This window comes from Mustelus asterias, unplaced genomic scaffold, assembly GCF_964213995.1.
Source record: "Mustelus asterias unplaced genomic scaffold, sMusAst1.hap1.1 HAP1_SCAFFOLD_1833, whole genome shotgun sequence".
NCBI classification, from domain to species: Eukaryota; Metazoa; Chordata; class Chondrichthyes; order Carcharhiniformes; family Triakidae; genus Mustelus; species Mustelus asterias.
The window spans coordinates 46,444-71,276 of NW_027591778.1; the positions used below are offsets into that span (position 1 = coordinate 46,444).

General features: G+C 52.5%; 1 protein-coding gene across 1 annotated transcript; it reads right to left on the minus strand.

The window, feature by feature from the left end:
- Nucleotides 1-726: 726 nt before the first annotated feature.
- LOC144488746 (eukaryotic translation initiation factor 4H-like) lies at nt 727-24,833 on the minus strand (the record flags this gene model as incomplete). The annotated part of the gene is made up of 6 exons (XM_078206846.1): nt 727-3,940; nt 9,127-9,297; nt 15,055-15,108; nt 16,820-16,904; nt 21,602-21,666; nt 24,643-24,833. Coding segments are annotated over 6 exons (715 nt in total), but the record flags the coding sequence as incomplete, so codon positions are not given.

Consider the following 24,833-nt stretch of genomic DNA (forward strand, 5'->3'; position numbering starts at 1 on the left):
TTAAGCTCTGGTGATGAAAATCGATAAAGTTTTTGTATAAGTATCGGACTGATTTTGGATGGAATTGGCAGACTTAGGAAGGAACTAGCAGTTCTACCAACTGCTCTCTGACTATAAGTCTGTGCCACTACTGCATTCTGTAATTTTGTTAATTAATAAAGACTTGTTTTGTCAGTGTAAGTTTGTTGAGTCTCTCTCTTCCACAGTCAGTAGAAAAGTTTCCACTTCAACACTATCCCTTCTAAGGTAAGATGGACCAAAACTGCACCCGCAGTGTGGTCTAACCAAGCTCCTACACGATTGATCAGTAACCCTGACGGAGAGTAAGTATTAATTCGATGGACCAAATGGTCTCCTTCTACATGTAGAGGTTCGATGAAGCCCTGACTAAATTCCATTAGACTTGCCAATAGCGTGATTCACCAGGGTGTGGGTTTTCACTGACTGATGCACCAGGACACCCGGGTCCCTCTGCACGTCGACACTTCCAGTCTCTTCCCAGTTCATTACCAATCCCTCCTCTGCAAGTGCGGCACCAGTTTTTCCCCGTCACGTTCCATGTTCTTTGCCCGCTTGCTACTCCTGTCCAGAATCTGCGTCAAGGTGCGAAGGGACTCCCTCCCAGCCCAATCCCCAGGATTGGGCGGGAGGGGGGCCGGCCGAGCGAGCGAGGGAGGGGCCAGAGCGAGGGAGGGGGCAAGAGACAGAGAGAGACGCAAGTTGTTTGATTTTACACTTTGTAGCTTTATTCAAAGATCAACATACAATGAGATTCTGTGTAATCTAGCCCTTTCCCCGTCTCTCTGACCCCCCATCTCTCCCTCCCTCTCGCTGTCTCACTGACCCTTCCTCACTATCTGACGTGGTAACCTCCAGTTCGACCCTCGCCTCGGGGGGAGCGACAGGACCCCCACAGAGTGGCTCCGTCCCTTAAAGTGACACACACCATCCGCCTTAAAGGGACCCACCCACACACCGGGACAGCCTTTTAATAATGTCTGCCGCTGCCAACTCCAAGCCGCCTTGCCCCCACCCCCAGCAGGGGTGGGTGGCTGAGTGCCTGCAAGAGGCTTCACTCTCCAACAACCTACGTGAGGCAAGAAGGAATAGGGAAGGAATAGGGGAGGGAATAGGGTAGGGAGTTACCCATTCCTCTCCCCAAATGCCAGGGGGTGGGTTCCAAATGGAAAAATATGGCTCCAACGGTGACCCAAAATGGCCGCCAAGCAGGCCAATGTTGACCAGTTCTCCAAATGGCCATCAGGCATACCAACATTGGCCAATTCTCAAAATGGCCACCGGGCAGGCTATATGTTGGCCAATTCTCAAAATGGCCACCAGGCAGGCTCATTTTCAACATGGCCACCAGGCAGGCCAACATTGGCCAATTCTCAAAATGGCTGCCACCGTCACCTACAAAAGCACACCCCACCCCAATCACAGCTCACTGGCTGGTTTGCTCTCATTGAACCCAGGGGTAGCCAGAGGTTTATTATTAGTGAAGGATTTCGGGAGAGAGAATATTTGCGCCAAGTGGGTGGCTAATGGGGGGCAGCACTTGACCCCCCCCGCCTCAACGCTGGGTGACCAGGATGAAGCAATCCTACAGCCAGGCCGAGCGAGGATGGTGCCTGAGGGCCTTTCCCAAGGGCAACCTTGTAGATTTAGGCCAAGGATGGGGGAACCTGGGACCAGTTCCTCACCAGGCCTAGAATAGAGCCTGGGCCTTGCCGGCAGCCAGCCCAGTGTTACGCCAAAAATGGAGCCGGGGGCCTTTCCTGGAGGCAATCCAGCACTCGGCCAAGAACAGAGCCTGGGGCCTTTGCCAGGGTCAAATCCTCACTAGGCCGAGAACGGATCCTGGGCTTTTCCTGAGGACTATCCCATATTAGGCCAAAAATAGAGCCCGGGACCTTTCCTGCAGCAATCCCTCACTAGGCCGAGAACGAATCCTGGGCTTTTCCTAATTTCTATCCCACATTCAGCCAAAATGGGCCCTTTCCTACGGGCAACCCCTCACTAGGCCGAGGATGGAGCCTGGGCCGCGGCCGAAACCAACTCCTCACTAGGCCGAGAACAAGAGTCTGGGCCATTCCTGAGGATCATCCCTCAGTAGACCGAGAATGAAGCCTGGGGCCTTTCCGACAGCCAATTCATCACTCGGCCAAGAACGGAGCACGCGGCCTCTCCTGAGGATCACTAGGCTGAAAATGAAGCCTGGGGCCTCTCCTGCGGACAGTCCCTCACTAGGCCGACAACAGAGCCTGGGGCCTCGCCCAAGGATCATCCCTCACTCGACCGAGAATGAAGCCTGAGGCCTTTCTTACGAGCAAGCCCTCACGAGGCCAAAAACGGAGCCTGGGGCCTCTCCTGAGGATCATCCTTCACTAGACCGAGAATGGAGCCTGGGGCCTTTTCTGCGGGCAATCTCTCACTAGGCCGAGTATGAAACCAAGGGCGTTTCCTGAGGATCATCCCTCACTAGACCGAGAATGGAGCCTGGGGCCTTTCCTGAGGGTCATCCCTCACTAGACCGAGAATGGAGCCTGGGGCCTTTTCTGCGGGCAATCTCTCACTAGGCCGAGTATGAAACCAAGGGCGTTTCCTGAGGATCATCCCTCACTAGGCCGAGAATGAAGCCTGGGGCCTTTCCTGAGGGTCATCCCTCACTAGACCGAGAATGAAGCCTGGGGCCTTTCCTGAGGATCATCCCTCACTAGGCCGAGAATGAAGCCTGGGGCCTTTCCTGAGGATCATCCCTCACTAGGCCGAGAATGAAGCCTGGGGCCTTTCCTATGAGCAATCCCTCACTAGGCCGAGAACAGAGCCTGGGGCCTTTCCTGCGGGCATTCCCTCACTAGGCCGAGAATGAAGCCTGGGGCCTTTCCTACGAGCAATCCCTCACTAGGCCGAGAACAGAGCCTGGGGCCTTTCCTGCGGGCATTCCCTCACCAGGCCGAGAATGAAACCTAGGGCCTCTCCTGAGGGTCATCCCACACTAGGCCGAGAATGAAGCCTGCGGCCTTTCGTGCAGGCAATCCCTCACTAGGCCGAGAACGGAGCCTGCGGCCTTTCGTGCGGGCAATCCCTCACTAGGCCGAGAATGAAGCCTGCGGCCTTTCGTGCGGGCAATCCCTCACTAGGCCAAGAATGAAGCCTGCGGCCTTTCGTGCGGGCAATCCCTCACTAGGCCGAGAATGAAGCCTGTGGCCTTTTGTGCGGGCAATCCCTCACTAGGCCGAGAATGAAGCCTGCGGCCTTTCGTGCGGGCAATCCCTCATTAGGCCGAGAATGAAGCCTGGGGCCTCTCCTGCGGGCAATCCCTCACGAGGATGGAGCCTGGGGCCTCGGCTGCCCCCGGTGCGCGTGTCGAAAGAGACTTTGTCCCGAGACACAGCGAGCCCCCGCATTGAGTGAGGCGAAGGGGTGGGGGGGGGGGGAGAAGGAAGGGACAATGACACAAGCGAAGAGGGAGGGTGAGTAGGGGTCGCTTCCTCTGGGTTAAAGCACCCCCCAAGGGCGCCACTTCTGCAACTTTTTATTCAACAAATAACACACGGGACTCTCGGTTAAAACCTGGCAGCGGGAGAAAGGGACATACCAAGAAACATGCCAAGACCACAAGCACACGGATTGGGGGAGCCACAACCGAGACCCCCCCCTTCATATCATTCACATCATCCCCAACCCTGTCCCCTCTTCCAACTCCACCCTAACCCCCCCCCCCTCCCTCCCTTACCCCCCCACCCACCCACCCCCCCCACTAACTATTCCGGAAGACTCAGGTGGAACTAAGAGCTGTCCTGACTCTCCGCCTTGTCTTTCTCTTGACGGGGCTTGGCTCCACCGAAGATGGCCGAGTTGGGGTTGGCGACTTGGTTCAGGGGGGCCGAGACAGTCCGGGGCTTCAGCTGCAGCTTGGGCCTCTGAGCGCGTTCCTCTGTGACGGGGAGAGAGAGAGAGAAGGGGGAGAGAAAAGGAGAGACGGTGAGAGAGAGAGAATCACTGACAGTGCAACGCCTTGTTCTATTCAACGTACAGATTTCATTGCCACCGGAGACCATTCTGCCCCTCGCCCGCAATGCTGTCACACTGGTACAACAATCGAATGCACCGAACTCTCTCTCTCTCAAAGAACAACACAGCACAGGAACAGGCCCTTCGGCCCTCCAAGCCCGTGCCGCTCCCTGGTCCAAACTAGACCATTCTTTTGTATCCCTCCATTCCCACACCGTTCATGTGGCGGTCTCGATAAGTCTTAAACGTTCCCAGTGTGTCCGCCTCCACCACCTTGCCCGGCAGCGCATTCCAGGCCCCCACCACCCTCTGTGTAAAATACGTCCTTCTGATATCCGTGTTAAACCTCCCCCCCCTTCACCTTGAACCTATGACCCCTCGTGAACGTCACCACCGATCTGGGAAAAAGCTTCCCACCGTTCACCCTATCTATGCCCTTCATAATTTTATACACCTCTATTAGGTCTCCCCTCATCCTCCGTCTTTCCAGGGAGAACAACCCCAGTTTACCCAATCTCTCCTCATAACTAAGCCCCTCCATACCAGGCAACATCCTGGTAAACCTCCTCTGCGCTCTCTCTAAAGCCTCCACGTCCTTCTGGCAGTGTGGCGACCAGAACTGGGCGCAGTATTCCAAATGCGGCCGAACCAACGTTCTATACATCTGCAACATCAGACCCCAACTTTTATACTCTATGCCCCGTCCTATAAAGGCAAGCATGCCATATGCCTTCTTCACCACCTTCTCCACCTGTGACGTCACCTTCAAGGATCTGTGGACTTGCACACCCAGGTCCCTCTGCGTATCCACACCCTTTATGGTTCTGCCATTTATCGTATAGCTCCCCCCTACGTTAGTTCTACCAAAATGCATCACTTCGCATTGATCTGGATTGAACTCCATCTGCCATTTCTTTGCCCAGATTTCCAGCCTATCTATATCCTTCTGTAGCCTCTGACAATGCTCCTCACTATCTGCAAGTCCAGCCATTTTCGTGTCGTCCGCAAACTTACTGATCACCCCAGTTACTCCTTCTTCCAGATCATTTATATAAATCACAAACAGCAGAGGTCCCAATACAGAGCCCTGCGGAACACCACTAGTCACAGGCCTCCAGCCGGAAAAAGACCCTTCCACTACCACCCTCTGTCTTCTGTGACCAAGCCAGTTCTCCATCCATCTAGCCACCTCCCCCTTTATCCCATGAGATCCAACCTTTTTCACCAGCCTACCATGAGGGACTTTGTCAAACGCTTTACTAAAGTCCATATAGACGACATCCACGGCCCTTCCCTCGTCAACCATTCTAGTCACTTCTTCAAAAAACTCCACCAGGTTAGTGAGGCATGACCTCCCTCTCACAAAACCATGTTGACTATCGTTAATGAGTTTATTCCTTTCTAAATGCGCATACATCCTATCTCTAAGAATCTTCTCCAACAACTTCCCCACCACGGACGTCAAGCTCACCGGCCTATAATTACCCGGGTTATCCTTCCTACCCTTCTTAAATAACGGGACCACATTAGCTATCCTCCAATCCTCTGGGACCTCACCTGTGTCCAGTGACGAGACAAAGATTTGCGTCAGAGGCCCAGCGATTTCATCTCTCATCTCCCTGAGCAGCCTGGGATAGATTCCATCAGGCCCTGGGGATTTGTCAGTCTTTATATTCCCTAAAAATCTAACACTTCCTCCCTTGTAATGGAGATTTTCACTAACGGGTCAACACTCCCCTCCGAGACACTCCCAGTCAACACATCCCTCTCCTTTGTGAATACCGACGCAAAGTATTCATTTAGGATCTCCCCTACTTCTTTGGGCTGTAAGCATAATTCCCCACTTTTGTCCCCGAGAGGTCCGATTTTTACCCTGACAACCCTTTTGCTCCTAAAGTATGAATAAAATGCCTTGGGATTCTCCTTAATCCTGTCTGCCAAGGACATTTCGTGACCCCTTTTTGCCCTTCTAATTCCTCATTTGAGTTCTTTCCTACTTTCTTTGTATTCCTCCAGAGCTCCCTCCGTTTTTAGCTGCCTGGACCTAACATACGCCTCTCTTTTCTTTTTGACCAGTCCCTCAATTTCCCTGGTTATCCACGGTTCTCGAATCCTACCCTTCCTATCCTTCTTTTTAACAGGCACATGCTTGTCCTGCAGCCCTAACAACCGTTCCTTAAAAGACTCCCACATGCCAGATGTGGATTTACCCTCAAACAGCCTCTCCCAATCAAGAGCTGCCAATTTCTGCCGAATCCCACTAAAGTTAGCCTTCCCCCAATCCAACACCTTACCCTTGGGACATCACTCATCCTTTTCCATCACTATCCTAAAGCTAACAGAATTGTGGTCACTATTTGCCACATGTTCCCCTACCGAAACTTTGAAGACCTGACCGGGCTCATTCCCCAGTACCAGGTCCAGTTTAGCCCCCTCTCTAGTCGGGCTATCGACATATTGTTCCAAAGAACCCTCCTGTACGCATTTTACAAATTCCTCCCCCTTCAGACTCCCAGCCCTACGCGATTTCCAGTCTATACCAGGGAAATTGAAGTCTCCCACTACAACCACCCTATTTTTCCTGCACCTATCCAGTATCTCCTGACATATCCGTTCTTCCACTTCCCTTGGGCTGTTGGGGGGCCTGTAGTACACCCCCAACATAGTGACTGCGCCCTTCCTGTTTCTGAGCTCCACCCACAGTGACTCGTTACACGACCCCTCTGAATTGTCCTCCCTCTGCACCGCTGTAATATGCTCTCTAACTAATACTGCTACTCCCCCACCTCTTTTGGCCCCTCCTCTGTCTCGCCTAAAACACTTGTACCCTGGAATATTCACCTGCCAGTCCTGTCCCTCTTTCAACCAAGTCTCTGTCACCGCAACCACATCCAAATTCCTCGTCAGCATTAAGGCCCTAAGTTCGTCTGTCTTACCCGTTACGCTCCTTGCATTGAAGTATAAGCACTCCAGACCTCCAGGCCCAGTGAGGTCATCCTCCCCCAGAGTGCTCTTCTTCTTTGCCAGCCTTGTCCTGGCCCCAAGCTCGTCCCCAGCCTCTACACTTGTAGACCTAATATTTTGATCCCCACCCCCCTGCCATACTAGTTTAAACCCCCCCGGACTGCACTAGCAAAACTCCCAGCCAGGATATTGGTGCCCTTCCAATTTAGTTGTGACCCGTCCTTCTTGTACAGGTGCCCTCCTCCCTTGAAAACTTCCCAGTGATCCAGGAATATGAAGCCCTCCCTCCTGGACCAGTCTTTTAGCCAAGCGTTCAATTGTACTATCTCCCTATTCCGAGCCTCACTGGCCCGAGGCATTGGGAGCAGCCCAGAGATGGCCACCCTGGAGGCCCTACTTTTTAGTCTATTTCCCAACTCCCTGAATTGCTCTCGTAGGATCTTCCTGCTCTTCCGATCTACGTCATTTGCACCAATGTGTACAATGACATCCATTTCTTTATCCTCCCCTTTTAAGATGCCTCCTCACCGCTCGGAGACATCCATTACCCCAGCCCCAGGTAGGCAGGCTACCATCCTGGAGTCCCGTTCGCACCCACAGAATCGCCTGTCCGTGTCTCTAACCGACGCGTCCCCCACCACTATCGCTCTCCTGATCCCTCTCTTTCCGGGCCACAGAGCCTGACTGTGCCAGTGACCTGGTCACTGTGTCTTACCCCTGGAGAGGCACACTCCTCCACACTATCTAAAACAATATACCTTCATCTTGTGACGCACCGACCCTCCCACAGTGCGGCGCTCCCTCAGCACCGACCCTCCCACAGTGCGGCGCTCCCTCAGCACCGACCCTCCCACAGTGCAGCGCTCTCTCAGCACCGACCCTCCCACAGTGCGGCGCTCCCTCAGCACTGACCCTCCCACAGTGCGGTGCTCCCTCAGCACCGACCCTCCCACAGTGCGGCGCTCCCTCAGCACCGACCCTCCCACAGTGCGGCGCTACCTCAGCACTGACCCTCCCACAGTGCGGCGCTACCTCAGCACTGACCCTCCCACAGTGCGGCGCTACCTCAGCACTGACCCTCCCACAGTGCGGCGCTCCCTCAGCACTGACCCTCCCACAGTGCGGCGCTCCCTCAGCACTGACCCTCCCACAGTGCGGCGCTACCTCAGCACTGACCCTCCCACAGTGCGGCGCTCCCTCAGCACTGACCCTCCCACAGTGCGGCGCTACCTCAGCACTGACCCTCCCACAGTGCGGCGCTCCCTCAGCACTGACCCTCCCACAGTGCGGCGCTCCCTCAGCACCGACCCTCCCACAGTGCGGCGCTCCCTCAGCACTGACCCTCCCACAGTGCGGCGCTCCCTCAGCACTGACCCTCCCACAGTGCGGCGCTCCCTCAGCACTGACCCTCCAACAGTGCGGCGCTCCCTCAGCACTGACCCTCCCACAGTGCGGCACTCCCTCAGCACTGACCCTCCCACAGTGCGGCGCTCCCTCAGCACTGACACCTCCCACAGTGCGGCACCCCCTCAGCACTGACCCTCCCACAGTGCGGTGCTCCCTCAGCACTGACCCTCCCACAGTGCGGCGCTCCCTCAGCACTGACCCTCCCACAGTGCGGCGCTCCCTCAGCACCGACCCTCCCACAGTGCGGCGCTCCCTCAGCACTGACCCTCCCACAGTGCGGCGCTTCCTCAGCACTGACCCTCCCACAGTGCGGCGCTCCCTCAGCACCGACCCTCCCACAGTGCGGCGCTCCCTCAGCACTGACCCTCCCACAGTGCGGCGCTCCCTCAGCACCGACCCTCCCACAGTGCGGCACCCCCTCAGCACTGACCCTCCCACAGTGCGGTGCTCCCTCAGCACTGACCCTCCCACAGTGCAGCGCTCCCTCAGCACTGACCCTCCCACAGTGCGGCGCTCCCTCAGCACTGACCCTCCCACAGTGCGGCACTCCCTCAGCACTGACCCTCCCACAGTGCGGCGCTCCCTCAGCACTGACACCTCCCACAGTGCGGCGCTCCCTCAGCACTGACCCTCCCACAGTGCGGCGCTCCCTCAGCACCGACCCTCCCACAGTGCAGCACTCCCTCAGCACTGACTCTCCCACAGTGCGGTACTCCCTTCCCGTCCCAGGACACTTACCGTCTGAGGGTTCCCGAAAGTCGAAGGAGGGTCCCCCGCGTGGGGGGGCGTCACGGAACCGCCCGCTGCCCCCACTCATGGCCCCACGACGGTCGGTAAGCGCCCGGCTGTCTGAATATCCCCGGCTGCCAAAGCCTCCAGGGCGTCCGAACTCGGAATCTCGGAATCCTGCTGCGCGTTAGGAAGGGTGGGAGACAGAGGGGGGGGGACAGTTGGTGAGGAGTGGTGGGAGAGAGACAGGAGACGAAAACAAAACACAACCGGTTAAGACACGATCGCTTGCCGGGGGCGGGTGGTTCGAGGCCAATCGCACCCTGCGTCGGATTCGAGGCCCCGTGCCGTCACGGGCCAAGGTGGCGGGAGTTTATGTGGAGGTGGGCGGGGCGAACCAGCACCAATCAAAAAGACCACCAGCAGAGAACCGCCTCGGGATTGGACAACATCAAGTGGCAAGCTGAGAATCAAATTCAGGAACGTTAAAGGTGCGTGCATGGAGCGAGAGCCCCAAAGGCGACTTGGTCACAGGATCCCCACCTCGCCCTTTCCACCGACCGTTCTCACCTCCTTCCCCCCTCTGCACCCAACATCTTTCCCTGGTCCTTCCCCACACAGCTGCCCCTCACAGAGACGGGGGTAAGCGAGGGAAGCTACGGCAAAACCTCCCTGTTCCCCCCCCCCCGCCCCCCCCCCCCCCCCCACCCCTCCCCCCCCACCCCTCCCCCAAGACAATCCCTTCCTCCCTCTCCCACAACCAAGATTGGAGGCAGAATGGACAGTGAGGAAAGTTATCTCCGATTGCAACGGGATCTTGATCAATTGGGCCAGTGGGCTGACGAATGGCAGATGGAGTTTAATTTAGTTAAATGCGAGGTGATGCATTTTGGTAGATTGAACCAGGGCAGGACTTACTCAGTTAATGGTAGGGTGTTGGGGAGAGTTACAGAACAAAGAGATCTAGGGGTACATGTTCATAGCTCCTTGAAAGTGGAGTCACCGGTGGACAGAGTGGTGAAGAAGGCATTCGGCATGCTTGGTTTCATCGGTCAGAACATTGAATACAGGAGTTGGGACGTCTTGAAGTTGTACAAGGTATTAGCAAGGCCACACAAGTTTAAACGTTTAAGTTTAATTTAAGTCTTTTTAAAGTTTATTTATTAGTGTCACAAGAAGGCTTACATTAACACTGCAATGAAGTTACTGTGAAAATCCCCCAGTCGCCACACTCCTGTTCGGGTCACACTGAGGGGGAATTTAGCACGGCCAATCCACCCTAACCAGCACGTCTTTCGGACTGTGGGAGGAAACCGGAGCACCCGGGGGAAACCCACGCAGACACGGGGAGAACGTGCAGACTCCACACAGACAGTGGCCCGAGCCGGGAATCGAACCCGGGTCCCTGACGCTGTGAGGCAACAGCGCTAACCCACTGTGCCACCCAATTGGAATGCTGTGTACAGTTCTGGTCACCCTATTATAGAAAGGATATTATTAAACTAGAAAGAGTGCAGAAAAGATTTACTAGGATGCTACCGGGGCTTGATGGATTGAGTTATAAGGAGAGGCTGGATAGACTGGGACTTTTTTCTCTGGAGCGTAGGAGGCTGAGGGGTGATCTTATAGAGGTCTATAAAATAATGAGGGGCACAGATCAGCTAGATAGTCAATATCTTTTCCCAAAAGGTAGGGGAGTCTCAAACTAGAGGGCATAGGTTTAAGGTGAGAGATACAAAAGGGTCCAGAGGGAAAAATTTTTCACACAGAGGGTGGTGAGTGTCTGGAACGAGCTGCCAGAGGCAGTAGTAGAGGCGGGTACAATTTAAAAAGCGTTCAGACAGTTACATGGGTACAATGGATATAGAGGGATATGGGCCAAACGGGGGCAATTGGGATTAGCTTAGGGGTTTAAAAAAAGGTCGGCATGGACAAGTTGGGCCGAAGGGCCTGTTTCCATGCTGCAAACCTCTATCACTCTCTGTAGAAATGACCAATTTGTTGGTCAGTATTTATGTTAAGTCCCAGGCCAGAAACCCCAAGGTGTTTTATGAAGTTAGTCCAGACCCGAAGCTTTATATTTCAATTAGGCATTAGGGTTTGAATGCAAGATATTTCACTCCAGGCAGGATTCAAATGACCCACGAGGGAGCTTTTACTAAATAAAGTCTAAGAACACGGTCAAAATATAATAATTAATTTGGATAACTTACCGAATGCAAGGTTGGAACATGACAAGGTAAACCGCTAGGTATTCCTGGCGTTCCACTCGCCCAGACATACACCCCTCTTGTTGACTTGGCACGCCAAGCAAGTATGCTTCATGTTTAGAGGGATGAGGGCGAAACGCAGGCAATTGGGGGACAGCTTAGTCGATAAGGTGCCTCACAAAAGGTTGCTGCAGAAGATTGGGGTACACGGAGTTAGGGGTAAGGTGTTGGCGTGGATTGGGGATTGGCTATCTAACAGGAAGCAGAGAGTTGGGATAAATTGGTTAGGGCAAGTTTAGGGCCAGTTATAGATGGCAGAGGGAAGTTATGTGTGGAACCGGAGGAGATTGGTGAAGCATTGAACCAATATTTCTCTTCGGTGTTCACGCAAGGGGACATGAATATAGCTGAGGAGGACACTGGGTTGCAAGGGAGTAGAATAGACAGTATTACAGTTGATAAGGAGGATGTGCAGGATATTCTGGAGGGTCTGAAAATAGATAAATCTCCTGGTCCGGATGGGATTTATCCAAGGATTCTCTGGGAGGCAAGAGAAGTGATTGCAGAGCCTCTGGCTCTGATCTTCAGGTCGTCGTTGGCCTCTGGTATAGTACCAGAAGATTGGAGGTTAGCGAATGTTGTCCCATTGTTTAAGAAGGGGAACAGAGACTTCCCCGGGAATGATAGACCGGTGAGTCTCACTTCTGTTGTCGGCAAGATGTTGGAAAAAATTATAAGGGATAGGATTTATAGTTATTTGGAGAGTAATGAATTGATAGGTGATAGTCAGCATGGTTTTGTGGCAGGTAGGTCGTGCCTTACTAACCTTATTGAGTTTTTTGAGAAAGTGACCAAGGAGGTGGATGGGGGCAAGGCAGTGGACGTGGTATATATGGATTTTAGTAAGGCGTTTGATAAGGTTCACCATGGTAGGCTTCTGCAGAAAATGCAGATGTATGGGATTGGGGGTGATCTAGGAAATTGGATCAGGAATTGGCTAGCGGATAGGAAACAGAGGGTGGTGGTTGATAGTAAATATTCATCATGGAGTGCGGTTACAAGTGGTGTACCTCAGGGATCTGTTTTGGGGCCACTGCTGTTTGTAATATTTATTAATGATCTGGATGAGGGTATAGTTGGGTGGATTAGCAAATTTGCTGATGACACCAAAGTCGGTGGTGTGGTAGACAGTGAGGAAGGGTGTCGTAGTTTGCAGGAAGACTTAGACAGGTTGCAAAGTTGGGCCGAGAGGTGGCGGATGGAGTTTAATGCGGAGAAGTGTGAGGTAATTCACTTTGGTAGGAATAACAGATGTGTTGAGTATAGGGCTAACGGGAGGACTTTGAATAGTGTGGAGGAGCAGAGGGATCTAGGTGTATGTGTGCATAGATCCCTGAAAGTTGGGAATCAAGTAGATAAGGTTGTTAAGAAGGCATATGGTGTCTTGGCGTTTATTGGTAGGGGGATTGAATTTAGGAGTCGTAGCGTTATGTTGCAACTGTACACAACTCTGGTGCGGCCGCACTTGGAGTACTGTGTGCAGTTCTGGTCCCCACATTACAGGAAGGATGTGGAGGCTTTGGAGAGGGTGCAGAGGAGGTTTACCAGGATGTTGCCTGGTATGGAGGGGAGATCCTATGAGGAGAGGCTGAGGGATTTGGGATTGTTTTCGCTGGAAAGGCGGCGGCTAAGAGGGGATCTTATTGAAACATATAAGATGATTAGAGGTTTAGATAGGGTGGATAGTGATAGCCTTTTTCCTCTGATGGAGAAATCCAGCACGAGGGGGGCATGGCTTTAAATTGAGGGGGGGTAGTTATAGAACCGATGTCAGGGGTAGGTTCTTTACCCAGAGGGTGGTGAGGGATTGGAATGCCCTGCCAGCATCAGTAGTAAATGCGCCTAGTTTGGGGGTGTTTAAGAGATCCGTAGATAGGTTCATGGACGAAAAGAAATTGGTTTAGGTTGGAGGGTCACAGTTTTTTTTTTTAACTGGTCGGTGCAACATCGTGGGCCGAAGGGCCTGTTCTGCGCTGTAATGTTCTATGTTCTATGTTCTAAATGGGTGCTTTTCTGGTTGGCAGTTGGTGACCAGTGGCGTGCCGCAGGGATCGGTGCTGGGGCCTCAATTGTTTACCATTTACATAGATGATGCGGCACGGTAGCACAGTGGTTAGCACTGCTGCTTCACAGCTCCAGGGTCCCGGGTTCGATTCCCGGCTCGGGTCACTGTCTGTGTGGAGTTTGCACATTCTCCTCGTGTCTGCGTGGGTTTCCTCCGGGTGCTCCGGTTTCCTCCCACAGTCCAAAGATGTGCGGGTTAGGTTGATTGGCCAGGTTAAAAAATTGCCCCTTAGAGTCCTGGGATGTGTAGGTTAGAGGGATTAGCGGGTAAAATATGTGGGGGTAGGGCCTGGGTGGGATTGTGGTCGGTGCAGACTCGATGGGCCGAATGACCTCCTTCTGCACTGTAGGGTTTCTATGATTTCTATGATCTGGAGGAGGGGACTGAATCTAGGGTATTCAAGTTTGCCGATGACACAAAGGTGAGTGGGAAAGCGAATTGCGTGGAGGACGCGGAAAGTCTGCAGAGAGATTTGGATAGGCTGAGCGAGTGGGCGAGGATCTGGCAGATGGAATATAACGTTAGCAAATGTGAGGTTATCCACTTTGGAAGAAATAATAGTAAATTGGAATATTATTTAAATGGAGAAAAATTACATCGTGCGACTGTGCAGAGGGACCTGGGGGTCCTTGTGCACGAATCGCAAAAACTCAGTCTGCAGGTGCAGCAGGTGATCAAGAAGGCGAATGGGATGTTGGCCTTTATCGCGAGGGGGATAGAATATAAAAGCAGGGAGGTCTTGCTGCAACTGTACAAGGCACTGGTGAGGCCGCAACTGGAGTACTGTGTGCAGTATTGGTCCCCTTATTTGCGAAAGGATATATTTGCCTTGGAGGGAGTGCAGAGAAGGTTCACCAGGTTGATACCGGAGATGAGGGGTGTTGATTATGAGGAGAGATTAAACAGATTGGGTCTGTACTCTTTGGAATTTAGAAGGCTGAGGGGGATCTTATAGAGACCTATAAGATAATGAAGGGGCTGGATAGAGTAGAGGTGGAGAGATTCTTTCCACTTAGAAGGGAAACCAGAACTAGAGGGCACAGCCTCAAAATAAGGGGGGTCAGTTTAGGACAGAGTTGAGGAGGAACTTCTTCTCTCAGAGGGCGGTGAATCTCTGGAATTCTCTGCCCATTGAAGTGGTGGAGGCTACCTCGTTGAATATGTTTAAATCACGGGTAGATAGTTTTCTGATCGATAAGGGAATTAGGGGATATGGGGAGCAGGCGGGTAAGTGGAACTGATCCACTTCAGATCAGCCATGATCTTATTGAATGGCGGGGCAGGCTCGAGGGGCTAGATGGCCTACTCCTGCTCCTATTTCTTATGTCCTTAAAAAGACAAGTTGGGCCGAAGGACCTGTTTCCGTGCTGTAAATCTCTGACTCTATAACCGCACCCTCCCCAGCACCCACCCCCAACCCCTGCCAAACACCCCCCCCCTCCAGCCAGTACCAGGTAGCACCCCACACAAGCCCAGCGGAAAGCCCCTCGCCATCTCCCCGCAGTGCGAGCAGACGTCCGGATAAAGGGCGACGGCGGGGAGGGCCCAGGAACCAGAGCGGCAAACTCGGCAAAGCAGAACAGGCGAACCACAAACCCTCACCTCCTTGCAAGTCATCGTCACGGCCACCTCGCGTTCCGACCCTTGCCCCGCGCCCTGGGAGAGAAATCGAGATAAGAGTCAGGGGGCGGAGGGCGGGGTGAGGGGAGGGGGGAGAGGAGTGGAGGAGACAGAAACACGACGGAGGGAGGGGGAGCTGTCAAGACCCGGGGGAAGGGAGCGCCCGAGGGGAGAGCAGGTCCCCACCTCTTCCCCCCCTCCCCACTCCCAAACCCGGACCCCTCCATACCCGTCCCCTCATGTTCCGAGGTCGCCCACTTCCCATCTGCCCCGCAATGGGAGTTAGTCTAATGGGGAGGAGGGGGGACGTGGGGAGTCTGGGGTAAGGCTGCCATGGGAGCAGGGTAGAAGCCAAACAGAACTCAATCAGGTGGGGAGTGTAAACATCTGGGATTAAAAAGATGGATAATGGGCTTTCGCCACGTCATCCGGGTTGATGGGGTGTAGGTACGATTCGGGAAGGATCGGATGGAACAGAAATATGTTCCCCCGTGTTTCCAGCTCTGTATCCCTCGGTTAGACCCACACTGGGAGCACCGTGCACAGTTCCGGTCTCCCTATCCCTCGGTTAGACCCACACTGGGAGCACCGTGCACAGTTCCAGTCTCCCTATCCCTCGGTTAGACCACACTGGGAGCACCGTGCACAGTTCCGGTCTCCGTATCCCCTCGGTTAGACCCACACTGGGAGCACCGTGCACAGTTCCGGTCTCCGTATCCCTCAGTTAGACCCACACTGGGAGCACTGTGCACAGTTCCAGTCTCCCTATCCCTCGGTTAGACCCACACTGGGAGCACCGTGCACAGTTCCCGTCTCTGTATCTCTCGGTTAGACCCACACTGGGAGCACCGTGCACAGTTCCCGTCTCTGTATCCCCTCGGTTAGACCACACTGGGAGCACCGTGCACAGTTCCGGTCTCCCTATCCCTCGGTTAGACCCACACTGGGAGCACAGTGCACAGTTCCCGTCTCCGTATCCCCTCGGTTAGACCACACTGGGAGCACCGTGCACAGTTCCGGTCTCCCTATCCCTCGGTTAGACCCACACTGGGAGCACTGTGCACAGTTCCGGTCTCCGTATCCCTCGGTTAGACCCACACTGGGAGCACCGTGCACAGTTCCGGTCTCCGTATCCCCTCGGTTAGACCCACACTGGGAGCACTGTGCACAGTTCCGGTCTCCGTATCCCTCGGTTAGACCACACTGGGATCACCGTGCACAGTTCCGGTCTCCGTATCCCTCGGTTAGACCCACACTGGGAGCACTGTGCACAGTTCCGGTCTCCGTATCCCTCGGTTAGACCACACTGGGAGCACCGTGCACAGTTCCCGTCTCCGTAACCCTCGGTTAGACCCACACTGGGAGCACCGTGCACAGTTCCGGTCTCCATATCCCCCCGGTTAGACCCACACTGGGAGGACTGTGCACAGTTCCCGTCTCCAGAACTGCGGGGAGAGTGTGGGACTCGCTCCCATGGGGAGAATGTGGGACTTGCTCCCAGGGGGAGAATGTGGGACTCGCTCCCACGGGGGGAGTGGGGGAGAATGTGGGACTCGCTCCCACAGGGGAGAGAGGCAGAATGTGAGACTTGCATGAATGGGGAGAATGGGGGAGTTGCTCCCATGGGGGAGTGAATCCTATCGCGACGTTAAGGGTAGAGGGGGGGGTGGTGATCTGGATGTAGAGAGAGAGAGAAAAATAGTAAAATATGTTGAATATAAGGCTGTGTTCATCGTACCAGCCTCACCTCGATCGCCTCCACGTCCAAAACCACCGCGTTCCTGCCTCCGACCCTCCGCAATGTCAACTCGCAATGTCCGATCACCATAAAGCTGGAGAGGTGAGAGAGACACAGAGAGAGAGGGTGGAGAGAGAGAGAGAGAGAGTGAGGGTGGAGAGAGAGAGACAGAGAGAGAGGGTGGAGAGAGACACAGAGAGTGAGGGTGGAGAGAGACACAGAGAGAGAGGGTGGAGAGAGACACAGAGAGAGAGGGTGGAGAGAGACACAGAGAGTGAGGGTGGAGAGAGAGAGAGGGTGGAGAGAGACACAGAGAGTGAGGGTGGAGAGAGACACAGAGAGTGAGGGTGGAGAGAGAGACAGAGAGAGAGAGACAGAGAGAGAGAGAGAGTGAGGGTGGAGAGAGAGAGACAGAGAGAGACAGAGAGAGAGAGAGAGAGTGAGGGTGGAGAGAGAGAGAGAGTGAGGGTGGAGAGAGAGAGAGAGAGGGTGGAGAGAGACACAGAGCGAGGGTGGAGAGAGACACAGAGAGTGAGGGTGGAGAGAGAGAGAGAGTGAGGGTGGAGAGAGAGAGAGAGAGGGTGGAGAGAGACACAGAGCGAGGGTGGAGAGAGACACAGAGCGAGGGTGGAGAGAGACACAGAGAGTGAGGGTGGAGAGAGACACAGAGAGTGAGGGTGGAGAGAGACACAGAGAGTGAGGGTGGAGAGAGACACAGAGAGAGAGGGTGGAGAGAGACACAGAGAGTGAGGGTGGAGAGAGAGACACAGAGAGTGAGGGTGGAGAGAGACACAGAGTGAGGGTGGAGAGAGAGGGTGAGAGAGAGTGAGTGAGGGTGGAGACAGAGAGAGAGAGTGTGAGGGTGGAGTGAGAGAGAGTGAGAGAGAGAAAGAGAGAGAGAGACAGAGAGAGTGAGAGAGAGAGTGAGGGTGGAGAGAGAAAGAGAGAGAGAGAAAGAGTGAGGATGGAGAGAGAGAGACAGAGAGAGAGGGTGGAGAGAGACAGAGAGAGAGAGACAGAGAGAGAGAGGGTGGAGAGAGAGAGGGTGGAGAGAGAGAGGGTGGAGAGAGAGAGGGTGGAGAGAGAGAGGGTGGAGAGAGAGAGGGTGGAGAGAGAGAGGGTGGAGAGAGAGAGGGTGGAGAGAGAGAGGGTGGAGAGAGAGAGGGTGGAGAGAGAGAGGGTGGAGAGAGAGAGACAGAGAGAGAGAGACAGAGAGAGAGAGACAGAGAGAGAGAGACAGAGAGAGAGAGGGTGGAGAGAGAGAGACAGAGAGAGAGAGTGAGGGTGGAGAGAGAGAGTGAGAGAGATGGGGTGGAGAGAGAGTGTGAGGGTGGAGAGAGAGAGAGGGTGGAGAGAGTGAGGGTGGAGAGAGAGAGAGAGTGTGAGGGTGGAGAGAGAGAGTGAGGGTGGAGAGAGACACAGAGAGTGAGGGTGGAGAGAGAGAGAGAGTGTGAGGGTGGAGAGAGAGAGTGAGGGTGGAGAGAGAGAGTGAGGGTGGAGAGAGAGAGAGAGTCATTCCTCATATAAACCACCCCGAACCCCTCGATTAGATTCCAGCCTGTAACTCACTCCCGGGTATCAGTTATTCTATATATAAACCATCCCGAACCCCTCGATTAGATTCCAGCCTGTAACTCACTCCCGGGTATTAGTTATTCTATATATAAACCACCCCGAACCCCTCGATTCGATTCCAGTCTGTAACTCACTCCCGGGTATCAGTTATTCTATATATAAACCACCCCGAACCCCTCGATTAGATTCCAGTCTGTAACTCACTCCCGGGTCTCTGTTATTCTGTATATAAACCACCCCGAACCCCTCGATTAGATTCCAGTCTGTAACTCACTCCCGGGTATCTGTTATTCTATATATAAACCTCCCCGAACCACTCGATTAGATTCCAGTCTGTAACTCACTCCCGGGTATCTGTTATTCTATATATAAACCACCCCGAACCCCTCGATTAGATTCCAGTCTGTAACTCACTCCCGGGTATCTGTTATTCTATATATAAACCTCCCCGAACCACTCGATTAGATTCCAGTCTGTAACTCACTCCCGGGTATCTGTTATTCTATATATAAACCACCCCGAACCCCTCGATTAGATTCCAGTCTGTAACTCACTCCCGGGTATCTGTTATTCTATATATAAACCACCCCGAACCCCTCGATTAGATTCCAGTCTGTAACTCACTCCCGGGTATCTGTTATTCCATATATAAACCACCCTGAACCCCTCGATTAGATTCCAGTCTGTAACTCACTCCCGGGTACCTGTTATTCTGTATATAAACCACCCCGAACCCCTCGATTAGATTCCAGTCTGTAACTCACTCCCGGGTATCTGTTATTCTATATATAAACCACCCAGAACCCCTCGATTAGATTCCAGTCTGTAACTCACTCCCGGGTATCTGTTATTCTATATATAAACCACCCGGAACCCCTCGATTAGATTCCAGTCTGTAACTCACTCCCGGGTATCTGTTATTCTATATATAAACCACCCCGAACCCCTCGATTAGATTCCAGTCTGTAACTCACTCCCGGGTATCTGTTATTCTATATATAAACCACCCCGAACCCCTCGATTAGATTCCAGTCTGTAACTCACTCCTGGGTATCCGTTATTCTATATATAAACCACCCCGAAACCCTCGATTAGATTCCAGTCTGTAACTCACTCCCGGGTATCTGTTATTCTGTATATAAACCACCCTGAACCCCTCGATTAGATTCCAGTCTGTAACTCACTCCCGGGAATCTGTTGTTCTATATATAAACCATCCCAAATCCCTCGATTAGATTCCAGTCTGTAACTCACTCCCGGGTATCTGTTATTCTATATATAAACCAACACAAACCCCTCGATTAGATTCCAGTCTGTAACTCACTCCCGGGTATCTGTTATTCTATATATAAACCACCCCGAACCCCTCGATTAGATTCCAGTCTGTAACTCACTCCCGGGTATGTTATTCTATATATAAACCACCCCGAACCCCTCGATTAGATTCCAGTCTGTAACTCACTCCCGGGTATCTGTTATTCCATATATAAACCACCCTGAACCCCTCGATTAGATTCCAGTCTGTAACTCACTCCCGGGTACCTGTTATTCTGTATATAAACCACCCCGAACCCCTCGATTAGATTCCAGTCTGTAACTCACTCCCGGGTATCTGTTATTCTATATATAAACCACCCAGAACCCCTCGATTAGATTCCAGTCTGTAACTCACTCCCGGGTATCTGTTATTCTATATATAAACCACCCGGAACCCCTCGATTAGATTCCAGTCTGTAACTCACTCCCGGGTATCTGTTATTCTATATATAAACCACCCCGAACCCCTCGATTAGATTCCAGTCTGTAACTCACTCCCGGGTATCTGTTATTCTATATATAAACCACCCCGAACCCCTCGATTAGATTCCAGTCTGTAACTCACTCCTGGGTATCCGTTATTCTATATATAAACCACCCCGAAACCCTCGATTAGATTCCAGTCTGTAACTCACTCCCGGGTATCTGTTATTCTGTATATAAACCACCCTGAACCCCTCGATTAGATTCCAGTCTGTAACTCACTCCCGGGTATCTGTTGTTCTATATATAAACCATCCCAAATCCCTCGATTAGATTCCAGTCTGTAACTCACTCCCGGGTATCTGTTATTCTATATATAAACCAACACAAACCCCTCGATTAGATTCCAGTCTGTAACTCACTCCCGAGTATCTGTTATTCTATATATAAACCATCCTGAACCCCTCGATTAGATTCCAGTCTGTAACTCACTCCCGGGTATCTGTTATTCTATATATAAACCACCCCGAACCCCTCGATTAGATTCCAGTCTGTAACTCACTCCCGGGTATCTGTTATTCTATATATAAACCACCCGGAACCCCTCGATTCGATTCCAGTCTGTAACTCACTCCCGGGTATCTGTTATTCTATATATAAACCACCCCGAACCCCTCAATTAGATTCCAGTCTGTAACTCACTCCCGGGTATCTGTTATTCTATATATAAACCACCCCGAACCCCTCGATTAGATTCCAGTCAGTAACTCACTCCCAGGTATCTGTTATTCTGTGTATAAACCATCCCGAACCCCTCGATTAGATTCCAGTCTGTAACTCACTCCCGGGTATCTGTTATTCTATATATAAACCACCCGGAACCCCTCGATTCGATTCCAGTATGTAACTCACTCCCGGGTATCTGTTATTCTGTATATAAACCACCCCGAACCCCTCGATTAGATTCCAGTCTGTAACTCACTCCCGGGTATCTGTTATTCTATATATAAACCACCCCGAACCCCTCAATTAGATTCCAGTCTGTAACTCACTCCCGGGTATCTGTTATTCTATATATAAACCACCCCGAACCCCTCGATTAGATTCCAGTCAGTAACTCACTCCCAGGTATCTGTTATTCTGTGTATAAACCATCCCGAACCCCTCGATTAGATTCCAGTCTGTAACTCACTCCCGGGTGTCTGTTATTCTGCACATAAACCATCCCGAACCCCTCGATTAGATTCCAGTCTGTACCTCACTCCCGGGTACCTGTTATTCTGTATATAAACCATCCCGAACCCCTCGATTAGATTCCAGTCTGTAACTCACTCCTGGGTATCTGTTATTCTATATATAAACCACCCCGAACCCCTCGATTAGATTCCAGTCGGTAACTCACTCCCGGGTATCTGTTATTCTATATGTAAACCACCCCGAACCCCTCGATTAGGTTGAGGATATATTCATACTCACTGCTCCATCGAATGTTAGGGCTTCCTCTAATGTTTCCACATCATCAAATTCCACATAACAGAACCCTGTGAGAAGAGGGACAACGTGAATTGTTTTAACTTGTACAGATGTGCATTGAGGAACATCTGGGGGATAGTGATCATAACTCTATCTCCTTTACGCTAGCATTGGGAAGAGATAGGATCAGGCAAGCTGGGAAAGTGTTTATCTGGAGAAAGGGGAAATATGAAGCCATCAGGCAGGAGATTAGAGGCGTAAGTTGGAAGGAGGTATTCTCGAGGAAAAGTACCGAAGTAAGGTGGCAGATTTTCAAGGAATGTTTGTCTGGAGTTCTGCATGACAACGTTCCGATGAGACAGGGAGGTTTTGGTAGGTTAAAGGAACCGTGGTGCACGAAAGCTGTGCTGAACCTAGTGAGAAAGAAAAGGTAAGCGTGCTTGTGGGGGTAGGGCCTGGGTGGGATTGTGGTTGGTGCAGACTCGATGGGCCGAATGGCCTCCTTCTGCACTGTAGGGTTTCTGTGATTCTGTTTCTGTGAAAAGATTCTGAGAGCTGGGCGATGATAGGGATCAAGATGAGTACACGGCTTGTAGGAAGGGACTTAGGAAAGAAATTAGGAGAGCCAGAAGGGGTCACGAGAAGGCCTTGGCAGGTAGGATTAAGGAGAACCCCCAAGGCATTCTATAAATATGTGAAGAGTAAAAGGATGAGACGTGAAGGAATAGGGCCTATAAAATGTGACGGTGAGGAAGTCTGTACAGAACCGGAAGAAATAGCAGAGGTGCTGAACGAATCTTTTACCTCGGTATTCACGGTGGAAAAAGACCTGGGTGGTTGTACTACAGGATTGAGGTGGACTGAAAAGATTGAGTGTGTGGACATTAAGAAAGAGGATGTGTTGGAAATTTTGAATGGCATCAAGATAGATAAGTCGCCAGGAGCGGATGGGATGTACCCCAGGTTACTGTGGGAGGCGAGGGAAGAGATTGCAGAGCCTCTGGCGATGATCTTTGCGTCGTCGATGGAGACGGGAGAGGTGCCGGAGGATTGCGGATGTGGTTCCTATTTTCAAGAAGGGGAATAGGGATAGTCCAGGAAATTACCGACCGGTGAGTCTAACCTCAGTGGTTGGTAAACTGATGGAGAAGATCCTGAGGGACAGGATTTATGAACATTTCGAGAGGTTTAGTATGCTCAAGAATACTGAGCATGGCTTTGTCAAAGGCAGATAGTGCCTTACGAGCCTGGTGGAGTTCTTCGAAAATGTGACTAAACACATTGACGAAGGGAATGCGGTAGATGTGGTTTATGTGGATTTTAGCAAGGCGTTCGATAAGGTCCCCCATGCAAGACTTCTCAAGAAAGTGAGAGAGCATGGGATCCAAGGGCTGCTGCCCTGTGGATCCAGAACTGGCTTGCCCAAAGGAGGCAGAGAGTGGTTGTAGACGGGTCTTTTTCTAAATGGAGGTCGGTCACCAGTGGTGTGCCCCGGGGATCTGTTCTGGGACCCTTGCAGTTTGTCATTTTCATAAATGACCTGGATGAGGAAGTGGAGGATGGGTTGGTAAGTTTGCCGACGACACGAAGGTTGGTGGGGTTGTGGATAGTCTGGAGGGATGTCAGAAGTTACAGAGGGACATAGATAGGATGCAAGACTGGGTTGACAAGTGGCAGATGGACTTCAACCCGGATAAATGCATCGCGGTCCATTTTGGCAGGTCAAATGGGATGAAGGAGTACAATATAAAGGGAAAGACTCTCAGTACTGTAGAGGATCAGAAGGACCTTGGGGTCCGTGTCCATAGGACTCTAAAATCGGCCCCGCAGGTAGAGGAGGTGGTTAAGAAGGCGTATGGTGTGCTGGCCTTTATCAATCGAGGGATTGAGTTTAGGAGTCCGGGGATAATGATGCAGCTATATAAGACCCTCGTCAGACCCCACTTGGAGTACTGTGCTCAGTTCTGGCCGCCTCATTACAGGAAGAATGCGGAAAAGATTGAAAGGGTGCAGAGGAGATTTACAAGGATGTTGCCTGGATTGAGTGGCATGCCTTATGAAGATAGGCTGAGGGAGCTCGGTCTTTTCTCCTTGGAGAGACGTAGGATGAGAGGAGACCGAATAGAGGTATATAAGATGTTTGAGAGGCATAGATCGGGTGGATTCTCGGAGGCTTTTCCCTAGGGTGGAAATGGCAGCTACGAGAGGACACAGGTTTAAGGTGCTGGGGGGTAGGTACAGAGGAGATGTCAGGGGTAAGTTTTTCACACAGAGGGTGGTGGGCGAGTGGAATCGGCTGCCATCAGTGGTGGTGGAGGCAAACTCGATAGGGTCTTTTAAGGGACTCCTGGATGAGTACATGGGACTTAATAGGATGGAGGGTTATAGGTAGGCCTATATATAGGCCTAAGTAGGTAGGGACATGACCGGCGCAACTTGTGGGCCGAAGGCCTGTTTGTGCTGTAGTTTTTCTATGTTCTATGTGTAAAAACACTTGTGTTCACAGCCCAATATATATCCCTCGGTTAGACCCACACTGGGAGCACTGTGCACAGTTCCAGTCTCCCTATCCCTCGGTTAGACCCACACTGGGAGCACCGTGCACAGTTCCGGTTTCCGTATCCCTCGGTTAGACCCACACTGGGAGCACCGTGCACTGTTCCGGTCTCCGTACCCCTCGGTTAGACCCACACTGGGAGCACCGTGCACAGTTCCGGTTTCCGTATCCCTCGGTTAGACCCACACTGGGAGCACCGTGCACAGTTCCCGTCTCCGTATCCCTCGGTTAGACCCACACTGGGAGCACCGTGCACAGTTCCCGTCTCCGTATCCCTCAGTTAGACCCACACTGGGAGCACCGTGCACAGTTCCGGTTTCCGTATCCCTCGGTTAGACCCACACTGGGAGCACCGTGCACAGTTCCCGTCTCCGTATCCCTCGGTTAGACCCACACTGGGAGCAGTGCGAGGTTCGGGGGGAGTGGGTTGGGAGGGTGGGCGCGCGAGGGACGGGCCGGTCTGTCGGTGGGGTCGGGGGTCAAGTACCTTTGAACTTGTCGGTCTCCTTGTCACGCACCAATCGGATGCTGCGAACTCGCAGTTCCTTGAAGATGTGATCGATGTCGCCCTGAACCGCGTTGAAGGGCAGGTTGCCCACAAAAGCCGTGTACGGGGGCTCGGTGGGCAGCTCCTTCTGACGCCGGGGACCGTCACCCGCTCCACCTCCGCGTGGCCTC